This window comes from Phalaenopsis equestris, unplaced genomic scaffold (genome assembly GCF_001263595.1).
Source record: "Phalaenopsis equestris unplaced genomic scaffold, ASM126359v1 Scaffold001183, whole genome shotgun sequence".
Taxonomy (NCBI): Eukaryota; Viridiplantae; Streptophyta; class Magnoliopsida; order Asparagales; family Orchidaceae; genus Phalaenopsis; species Phalaenopsis equestris.
This window is the reverse complement of record NW_018165622.1, coordinates 169-11515: the sequence shown is the minus strand read 5'-3', so window position 1 is coordinate 11515 and position 11347 is coordinate 169. Positions and strand designations below refer to the sequence as shown.

At 36.1% G+C, this 11347-nt stretch overlaps 1 protein-coding gene across 2 annotated transcripts; it reads left to right on the top strand.

The window, feature by feature from the left end:
* Positions 1–4197: 4197 nt before the first annotated feature.
* On the top strand, positions 4198–9883 carry LOC110033436. 2 transcript variants are annotated; one of them, XM_020737410.1, is made up of 4 exons: positions 4198–5144; positions 8222–8653; positions 8975–9278; positions 9533–9883. In XM_020737410.1, the coding sequence occupies exons 1-4, from the start codon at positions 4695–4697 to the stop codon at positions 9673–9675; spliced, it is 1329 nt and encodes a 442-aa protein (XP_020593069.1). In that variant the 5' UTR covers positions 4198–4694; the 3' UTR covers positions 9676–9883. The 2 variants fall into 2 exon arrangements, with proteins under 2 accessions (XP_020593069.1, XP_020593070.1); XM_020737411.1 differs by lacking the exon at positions 8222–8653 and having other exon boundaries at positions 4200–5144; positions 9533–9881.
* Positions 9884–11347: the final 1464 nt, after the last annotated feature.

Here is an 11347-nt window from a genome sequence, read left to right as displayed (position 1 = left end):
TCTCTTCTTTCTTTTATAGTTTTCCAAGAGGTGCCTTGAGATATCTTCAAAATGTTTCTTGATTTGATGTATTTACCTAAGAGACGCATCCTTTCATGATAATTTTCGTCCATGGTGGTTACAACCACCTATTAAGCCAATGGGTGCCTCAAAAATCTCTTCAAAATTTGTGAAAACTGATTTTACTCGTCTAGTAACTGCCACTGACGCTTAAGCATGAGGTCTCAGCACTTAGGCGCGGCCTTCTCTATTTAACCGACGCTTAAATTCCAACAGATGCGACACTACACCGTAGACACCATATCCTGATTAATATATGCATACATTGGATATCACCTACACGTACATTTCATACATCACATAGTACATCTTGCACACCATATACAGATACACCACATATCTTTATTTGATGGATCTAAGTATAATCATATCACATCTTTATACTGCAGACATTATATCCACACACTACGCCCTGCACGACAGATATTACATATCATGTATAGATACTACGGGGTTTACTGAGTTCAGATGCTACATTTCACATATAGGTGCACTACACTTTGAGGAGTCCAGATGCTACTCTTACTCTGTTCACACATCCTTTAAACGATAGGTTCTAGGGTTGTCTGATTATATGGGTGATTTGTTGGTGACCTCTAGTTGATATTGGTAGGTTGACTTCGATATATCGGTTTCCTGTGGGATTGAGATAAAGAGAAGAAGAGGTCTAGTATGAGCCTAAACCTAAATTAAAAGCTAATATTCCACTTTAAATTTTCATATGCTCATTATTTAACCTTTCTTTTATCATTTGCAAATATCTGCATATTCCTCTTATATTATGCAATTGTAATATATTTTGTAGCATCGCCAGACTTAATCATGTACACTTAGTTGTTTCAGTTTTGTTCCTTTACTGCACCTTTTTTTTATTGCATAGTCTTTCCTTTCTTTATGTCGCTTTATTTTTATAATTTTCCTTTAGTCTTTTCTTGTTACAATACGTCACTACATAGTTGTTTCTTTCTTGTACTATATCGTAATATAGACATTCACCTGCATTCATTTTTTTATATATATACAAGTTCTTTTAGTATGTTTATGCAATTCCCTAGGATAGGCCATTCAAGGCATGATTTTCTCTTTTCTTTATCCCTCTTCTCAGAACGAGATGACGACGTTGTTGATTGGTGATTCATCTCCAGGCAGCAATCGGGACTACGACGGATGGTGGCAGAAGGAACTTCAACCAAGCTTCGATAGATTTAACTAATATGCATGTAGGACGCTGAGGTTGTTCGTCTGACATTCTTGCATGGTATAAATCCTCACACTATCTTTTAGGACTTCCTATGATTTCATATCATACGATATAAGTCCTATAAGTCCTAAACTTCTTAGGATTCTGAGGTGGTCGTTCGGTACGACATAAATCCTCACATTTTCTCGGGCTATTTGCATATGACATACATATATAAGTCCTGAATATCTAAATAACTCGCAAGATTGAAATATCACATAATTTCTCTTTCAAAGATGTAAAGTCAAACCATAGATTAGTTTGAGATGTCACCGATTCTTCTTCAGTATCTTCAACATCTCATACTTTTCATTCCTTTGGATTCCGAAAGTAACTGTTCTTACTTGAACCTATCCCATTTGACTTTTCCTATAAGCAATCGTGGAAACCTAAACGTTAAATTCTTGAAGATGAAACCTCTGATCATTATCGAGAGTTTTCTTAGGTGAGTTATGTTGTCTAAGATGTAATTAACTATAGGGGCTTACCTCTATAGTGAATTTAAGAACTCAGATTAATCTAAACCCTATTTAATCTGTGTTAGATAGGGGAACTTGTCGGCCATAAATTCGCAGAGCAAAATAGAGTCATAAACTTTTAAGTTTAGATAGACGATCATCCTTTCAGATGATATATCATTTATAGTAATCGTGCTCAGCTATTTGAACTATTAAATATATGAGGTCTATCTGGTCTCATCTTTTTTCAAAAATAAAGGATATCATTTTCACAAAATTAAAATTACATTATATATTATACTAAATTTAAATTTAAAAATATTATTTTCAAAAAAAAATGGCCGATAGAGTTGAAACCTGTCATTATCCAAACGGTGCAAAACAACCAATTTGGGAGAACTCTGTCTAAAGATCCAAACTTACACTTAGCTAGTTTTATAGAATTATATGTTACATTTAAGTATGAAGACGTGTCAAATGATGTTGTTATACTAATATTTTTTTCTTTTTTTCTTAAGGGATAAAGCTAAAATGTGGTCGAACTCATTAGTACTTGGATCTATTGGAACTTGAGGTGATTTAGCTCAAAAATTCCAAGCTAAGTATTTTTCACCTTCAAAATAGCTAAGCTTAGAAATAATATTACCTCATTTTCCCAATATGTAGGTGAATCAAAATACGAAGCATGAGAACAATTTAAAGAACTGCTTGGGAAGTGTCTACATCATGCTCTGTCCAATTATCGTGCTACCATGGTGCCCATATAAAAAATCGACCCATAGATAATATTGAGGGCATATATCAAGGAGAGGTGGCTGATGCAAACTGTATTGCTACCATGGCGTCCATATAGGCAATCGACCCATGGATAATGTGCCCTACATCAAATGTTACATTCTTTAGATCACATAGTTTAGTGTTGCATGCTCCCTCATTACTTCACTCAGATGCGAACTTGGTAATAACCCACCTGAAACAAGGAGTGTCAAGCTTTTGACTCCTAGTCATGGGCACTTTTTTGGAAGTTCAAGATCCCCCCTCGTGCACCCTCAACAAAACATCCTATCTACCTTGTGTCAGGTACCGAAACACCTCACAAAAGTTAGAGCTCCAATCTATAAATTTGGTATACTAATCAACAATGCATCCGATTAAACAATATATGTTGTTGATCAAATCCCAATCAAAGGCCACCTAATGTCCATTGATAAACATTAATCATGAACGCATAGATGATCAAGATAACTGTGGGACCAGGAGCTTGCATGAAATTCTCCTAGCCTCGTCTCACTACCACCAGGCTTAGAGAAACCATATTTGACGATGATATTTTGGCAGAATAGTGAATCAACATACCATTACGTGGCTTTCTAATCAAGCAAATTAGGTCCTATCATATTTACTGTCATCTTTCGTTGGTGATGCAGCTCTTTGACATCTGCGGGGCGATATCTTGTAAGCTATGACTGGAAATTAACAAATGTAAGGGGGAAATCTATGAGAATTCAACTAGAAAAAACTCAAAATGTAAAAAACGTCAGACCCAAGCCCTTATATATAGGCTTTGAGATGTCGCAATATTGGGCGTTGCTGTTGGGCCCTTGTGGGTCCCACTATGCTATTAATTTATATTTGTAATGTATGTTTTTCATAAATTTTTTTAATAGAGCGTTACATAGCTAAGCACCACACTGAGGCGTTCTCCATTGATTGGGTTAATATTATTGAAGCACCAACGATCGAAATTAAAAATCATAATGAGACATCACGACGCTGAGTATGGTGTCATTACACTATCCCTTTGACCAAGTTGATTCCATTGAAGAGCAACTGGTCAGAGTTAAAATCATAATGTGGTGCCATAGTACCTGACTTTAGGGTAATTGTGCCATAATGACATTTTATGTCAAATAAAGAAGTGTCTTTTTACCAATAGGGTTGCGGTGCCAAGTTCAACATGTGATGTCACACCTTATTTAAGGAATCTAAGGTGTGGTGACCAGCAGACACAAATACAGGTCTTGAGGCATACAAGTAAGCACATTGGCTTTTAAATAAGTCAAAAGAGACATCTAAATATGGTCTTGAAATCATCTTTATGATCTATAAAAATACTAGTCATTGTTTTATGAGAGAGTTGTCCTAAGGTGATAACCCCTCTTAAGATATAAAATTTATCATATCTTCTTAAATAGTGGAAAAACTTTTGGTAATGCAAGCCCCTCGAATAGTGAAATAATCACTTCATAATTGGATCCATAATACAGTAGTATTTTGCATCTGATTATGATCTATTATTTTTAATGTCATATTCAATTACAAGTAAAAAAATTTCAACTCTGTGTGCGGTCTGCATATTCTATCTCCCTGACAGATTATATCCCAACACGAACAAATAATATTACATGATAATTATCAATTGATGCTCTGATGTGATATTTTGACATTATATGAAAATACATCTGATACACCACATGAATAACTATATGCAAAACCATCAACACATGTGGGCTCAACAACATATGTTAAACTCTGAAGTTATGTAGGACATTTGAAGTATGAAGGTACATCTTTTAGTTTATTGTGGAGTACTTTTGAGAGTAGCCATCTATATTTATAATTTGAGAGCATGCATATCCTAATGTCAATGTCTGCACATTAGTTGTAGGATATGAGCTATGATTTTGGTGAACTAACCAAGAAAATTATTACATGCCACAAATGCTCATGGCAATATGTAGGATTACTTCCTATGAATTTACATACATACCCCCACCATTTTAGGTTTTAAAATTGAAATGCGCCTTCATACGTAGGGTAGATATGTAAAAAATGAAAGTTATGAAATCTCTTTAAAATGCAGTAGCCTCCCGCTACAGTCCCACAGTCCAAGAGAACCGGAAACTCCGCTCACCTTCCTTCTCTTCCGCACCCTCATGGCCGGAGACGCCGAAAACCTAATCCTAGAAGGGGACCGTCTTCCGACGACATCAACAACAGCTCCCGGCACTCCTCTTCTGCAGTCCAGCGAGACTGACCTCGATCGCTACCTCCGCCGGCTAGAGGTCTTTCTATCTTTCCTTAGCTTCCACTCCCACTCTTCTCTTCTCATACTCCTCCTCTGCACCTTCGTCTTCCTCCTCCTGGGCGTGGCCATCCCCTTGTCTACTATCATACTCACCGTCTGCCCGCACGGAGGCTGCGACGGCTATCGGATCGAGCGTTTAGAGATCTCCGTGTTTGTATTCAGGGTGTTGCTAGCCGCTGTATCTCTTGCTTGCGTATCCCGTAATCTCTACAAGTATGGAATCCGCAGGTTCCTATTCGTCGATCAGCACCACGGCCAAGCCGACCGGTTCCAGAAAGAGTACGTTCACAAGATCCAGGTATGATCGTGTGTAAGGGGAATTAGTTCTTAAATCTATAAACTTCCATTCACCTGCTTTGCTTATTTATTATGGATCCACATATGTTTTCATGGCCGATACGCGACTTGTTTTCATCGCCGATACGCGACTTGTTTTCATCGCCGACCCGCGACATCATAAGATTTGGTAAAGTATAATTTCTATATGGGGCCCCATTTTTTCCCCTCATTTCTTCTTCCAAAGCCATATTTTATTAAATGGCCCCTTGAATAACTCTTCTGCACTGCTAAAGCTGTTGACTATAGTAACAAGTTTCATTTGGTATGGAGGAGGATTTAGTACACGGGTTTAAAAATCATCTCTTGATATTTTTCTGGCTTTCCGGATACATGTTGATTGTATCATGAGGATGGATTTTATGTATGAATTGATAGAACTTATTTGTATTGGGCCGGTCTTCTTTTAAAGGGGCTGTTTGGTAACGGATTTAATGAATTATGTAACTGTTGTTGAAGCATCTGGTTCCCATGTGGCAACATCATCTAACAATGCTTTCCATTTAATCAGAAATTTGTATTGACCTTCGTCTTGAAATGCCGTCTTATGCACAATCTTTGGTCTCATCCGAATCGGATTGTGTCATGACTTTCAGTCAATCTTGGAGATATCTTAACCTCAAACAACTCATCTAGTAGCTCATCAATCACCGAAATTTTTGTCAACTCTGTATCAAGTGTCTCTCCACTGTCATGCAACTCTATCAAGAATTCTACCACTGCATCTTGAATTTCTCTCATTATAGTCTTCAACGTCATCGTCTTATCTCTATCCAGAATACTCTTCAGTGTCCAAATAAATCCCTTATAAGCTCCCACGCTCTTCTCCACCTATCTCGTTCCCATCATTACTTTTGAATTGGCTTTTGCCTGGAATCATAAAAGATACTGGCGTAGTTGGACGTAGCCCTCTACCGGGATTCCACCCACCGTGGTTCCTTTGAGCTGAAATTCTTCGAAATGATCTTCTCTAGCCCCGAATCGCACGTCGTTCTGATCTATCTGTTGTCGCTCATTCCAAAACTCACGATATCGTGCAATCCCCTCCATATGTTGCCGCTCAAATCCGTTTCTGACTTCTTCATTCAATCATGCTTGCTTTCGTTTGTTCTAGCCGTCCAAATGTCGCATTATTTCTTCCAAGTATTTCCGCTCGAGTTCGCTTCTGATTCCTACTCTTGTATTGCAGCTCCTGATTTGCCTAAAGTAGTGACACTGCCTTGATGTTACGTGAATCCTTCTAGTTGTTTATGCTTGTATCCGTTCCTTACACCGCTGCTCGATCCTGATGCAGGTGAAGGTGATTTTGTGTGAAACTTCATGATCTTCTTCATCATTTTTTTCAGGTTGTGATTCTTCGCTTGAACCGCCCATCCATGGAAAAGAAATAATTCTCCATTTAAGATTTGATTTGGCTCATCTATTCCTCTAATTGTTTCTCCAGAGCATCTATTTTTTTATTGCCATTACTCCTGTGATGATTTTCAATAACGAGAAAGGAACACTTGCGCTCTGAGATCCCGTTGATGGCTTTGGTAGCTCGAATAGCCCAAATGGTGATTGTATAACAATGTTCAACCTCTACATGCCGCAGTACTGCAATTTGCTTCCCAGCCAAGTCGATCCCAACATTAGCTTATTGTATCGCAACGTTCGCACCCTATACACCGCGAGGTTCAATTACTGAATCGTGACTGTATCACGAGTTTCGCGATCCGTCGTTGGCGTTACTTGTATGCTACGATGCTCCCCAGCTAGCTCAAATCGCGACTGACTCGCAAAGGGATGCCACATTCCCACATAATTATTGCGATTGTATCTGCGAGTCTCAGAGTGAGAAGATGGGAGTTTGGGCCTTTGTACGCCACAAGTCCCGACGTCTGCTTCCCTGTTGTCTGAATTTTGTCGGTCTTCAAAGGTGTAGAACAAGATCCCGTCTTTGCCTTCCCAACGAGCTTAACTCAAGACTGTATGGTACACTACGATCCCTTCATTTGCATTCTGAGATCAAGTGCACCGTATGCCACTATACTTCCTGTGATTGCTCCTCTGTATAAACTCTGGCTCTTGATGCGTTTCTTCAAATCCCAAAGTGGAATGCTCTGATACCAATTTGTTAGGAACCGGCACAATTTTTCAGATAGAAATTAGGGCAAACCAATTACTTTCTTCAATAACAGAAACAACAGATGTAAAGAATAAACAATTTACAATTCAAGAGGTTGGCGAGCTCTCCCAAACCCTACAATTCAAGAGGTAGGAAATCACTCACAAACCCTGACCTCAAGATCCAAAAACCAATCTAATGCATAACCCTAGCCCTAATCATATTAGTCCTATTTATACTAAACAATAATAAATGATAAATGATTAAATTGTTGTTAGGCTAATAAAGACAAATTTGCCCTTATGTGCTGATCTAACAAAAAAAATAGAAGATATTTCTAAGAAAACATATCCAGCACACACAGAAGGGTTATTCATACTAACTAGTTAGATTAACAATGTTTACTGTATCATTAAGATTACTACATGTCTTTTCAGTAATATCATTCAATTTCTATCTCATCTCACCTTTCAGGAAAGCAGCACTTCTAATTATCCTAGTTGTGCAATGCTGAAAGCAACAAGACAATTCATTTTATTTGGAAGATTTACATATGTACTCAAGTCCTTTGTATTTACATACCTGACAAACTTCAATTTTTACAAGCATATCTCCGTAGCTATGCATGAAATAATGTATTCTCGTTTTAAAAATTAAAATGGTGGTATTTTTGTTGTGATATGAAAGATATGGGTGGTAAATGTAAAAAAGAATTGTTTAGGTTTAGATATTTAAATACATGACTTGGATGGCATGTATGTAAATCAGTGCCTCCTTTCTTTCTACTTTAAGCATGCTTATAATACTCTGCATGATTGAATGATAACAGGTGTCTTGATTAGATTAACTTGCATTATTGGATGTGTCTTTCTAAAATTATCCTTTTTTAGTGATCTTCCCTTCATTAAGAACTCCATGACAATCTTCTACAGGAATTTTTTTTCCTGCTTCTTTGGTGGATGCTGCCCTGCTTTGCTGTGAAAGTTATGCGTGAAATCCTTCGCTTCGGAGCCATCTCTCACGACTCCACATGGAAAGCTGTCGTTGTTTTGTTATTCTCAATTATGTCATGGATTTACCTAACCACAGTTTTCCTATCATCTTGTCTTCTCTTCAATCTGGTTATCAATTTGCAAGTAATTCATTTTGAGGATTACTGCAGACTTCTAGAAAGAGACATGGATACACTCATATTTTTCGAAGAACACATCCGACTGCGATATAATCTCTCGAAAATCAGCCACAGGTTCCGCGCTTTCCTTCTGTCCGTGTTCTTATTTGTCTCAGCTAGTCAATTTGTAGCGCTCATACAGATTACTGGATACAATGAAACTATCAGCTTCACAAATTCTGGAGACTTAGCAGTAAGTTTAATGAGAAAAGTATCAAAATGATGTCCCGGCTCTTTGCTGGTGGTCCTTTTAGTCCCAGAGTTTAGTCCCAGAGTCTATAAAAGTGTCAATTTAGTCTCAAAAGGTTTAAATTGTACCCACGGAAGACTATTTCAGACCCAATTTAAAGCGTTTGGGAGCTAATTTGGCACTTTTATAGATTATGTGTCTAAAATGGCCCCCATATAAATCGTCGCGACTATTTTGGCTATTTACTCTAATTTGATTTGGTAAATATGTAAAAAAATTGGAAGCTTCGGCTATGTCTTCTAAGCTGTACAATTCACATTGCAGGTAGCTTCTGTTGTTCAGGTGGTTGGTGTCGTCCTCTTGTTGCATTCGGCTGCTAAAATGTCTCACAGGGCTCAAGGAATTGCTTCTGTAGCCTGTAAATGGCATGCACTGTTGACCTGTTCTTCCACTGATACATCTCAGGGAAGAACAAACAGCTCTGGAAACTTGGATGGCGTTCAAGCAGCTCCTCATTTGTTAATGAATTATTCAGAAAGTGATTTGGAGTCTTTGGACAATGTATCAGGCCTTACGAACACTCGCCTCGTTTCTTACATGTCGACGTATCACAAGAGACAAGCCCTCGGTATGTAAAAACTCATCCTCAACTTGTCAACTACGCTATGTTTTTTTTTACATACATGCCACCCAATGTCTTAACAGTTAAAACTTTACTTTTTTATGTTTATTTCAACTAAATATTTCATATCACATTAGTTATACTCTCTGAGGTTCGATTCCACCCGAGTGCAGGGTTATACGTATGCATATAAGTGTCCAATTTACCAAATGATATTATTATATTAAAGTATTAATCCTCATGATATTTGTACTCTACAGCCATGTATCTTCAAACAAATGCTGGTGGGATCACCATATTCGGTTGGATAATCGACCGCATAATGATGAACACTATTTTCTTCCTGGAGCTGACATTAGTTCTGTTTGTGCTTGGAAAGACCATTGTTTTCACTTCCAAATGAGGGCTTCCCATAACTCTCGCTCTCTTACAGGCAGCAATATGCGTGGCTTATTTCTTCGTCAGGTAACTAATGCTTCTGTTATGATTTGCTTCACTTTAGTGATTCCGTATATTTAAAACTTTTTGTATGCTATGTAATATAAAGAGGGTCCATTTGATAGTTGACTGTAAAAATAATTATAGAATTATTATGAAAAAATGTTTTTTTAAAAAGTATTATGGGTTTTGTAGATTTTTTTTTTTTTGATAATTTTTTATTAGCTTTTTTATTGCTTTTTTATTTTACAATATCTGGTTATAGATAGGGGTGTAAACGAGCCGAACACGAGCATCAGTATGCGGCTCGTTTATATTTCGAGCTCAAAAAGTGTATTCGTGTTCGACTTGTTTGCTTAGCGAGCCGAACACGAGCTGTTCACAAACAAAGAGTCGTTTTGACAACCCTAATCACATAGCCATAAGATGTTAAGGTTTGAGGCAAGATTTAAAACATCATTTGAATCTAATTTAATAATTTTTATTCTATTTTCTTAATTAATACTTTTAATTGATTATAATTTTTTTAGCTTTTTAGTTAATTAAATTTTTTAAAAATATTGCTCAGCAAAGTATTCAATTAAATTTTAAAAAAAAGACTACTCATCAAAGATATATATATAATTGATTAGTAGTATTTCGAGCCAAAATGAAACGAGCCGAACACGAACAAATGTTATTCGGGTTGTTTATACTCTGCTCAAACGAGCCGAACACGAGCTGTTCGCGAACGAGCCGTTTGACAATCCTAGTTATAGAAATATATCAATCATGATATATTTTTTTAGAAAAATAGAAAAAATTTATTTGCATTCAGGGTCGAAACCAGATTTTTAAGGAGAGGGGGCGGCAAAACTAAAAATCAACCAATGTATGTTAAAATTTAATTTTTTTTTTCTAAATGAATTAAATAAATAAAATGAAACAAAATGAAAATTTCTCAGAACAGCTTTTAAAATAAAATAAAATAAAAACTTAATCTAATTGTTATTGATAAACATCTTGAATCATGCGGTATCGAAATCATCAATTACCGATTATATATTAAGTATTATTGCAATATTATTTTTAATTAATTTTTTTAGTGAATTCGCAAAAAAAAAATTATGTTTGAAATTTAAAATTAGGTTAATATATTTTAATTAAGTAAAGGAATAAATTAAATGAATTTCTGTGAACAGCTTAGAAAATATAATCGTTTAATCTAATTGTTATGAATAAACATTTTAAATTGTGCATGATATTTTTTAATCACATCGAAATCAGTAAATATTGATTATATATTAAAATTCATTGTAATATCATTTTTAACATATGCTATAAATGAACTCTCAAGAAAAACTTCTTTAATTTTATATTATAATTGGCTTCATAAATGTAACACTTGAATCTTTGAATTTTTAAAATTAAAATACATATTTTGGATGCACATGTTCTTAATAATATGAACAAATAATATATCCAGACTTCGGATGTAGAGATGCGTTCGGAGTTCAATGAAATTACGTCACGTGGAGGTGATAGAAAAATAAAAAAAATTTTATTTTTATACGGGGGAATATTCTCTCATGTTATTATGCGTTATTCAGAAAATACATATTTTGGATGCACATGTTCTTAATAATATGAACAAATAA

Bases quoted from the DNA above. Each gene is read 5' to 3' on its own strand.
- LOC110033436 (XM_020737410.1), top strand. From the start codon at position 4,695: ATGGCCGGAGACGCCGAAAACCTAATCCTAGAAGGGGACCGTCTTCCG. The intron at 5,145-8,221 runs GTATGATCGTGT...AATCTTCTACAG, and splicing joins AGTACGTTCACAAGATCCAG to GAATTTTTTTTCCTGCTTCT. The intron at 9,279-9,532 runs GTATGTAAAAAC...TGTACTCTACAG, and splicing joins TCACAAGAGACAAGCCCTCG to CCATGTATCTTCAAACAAAT.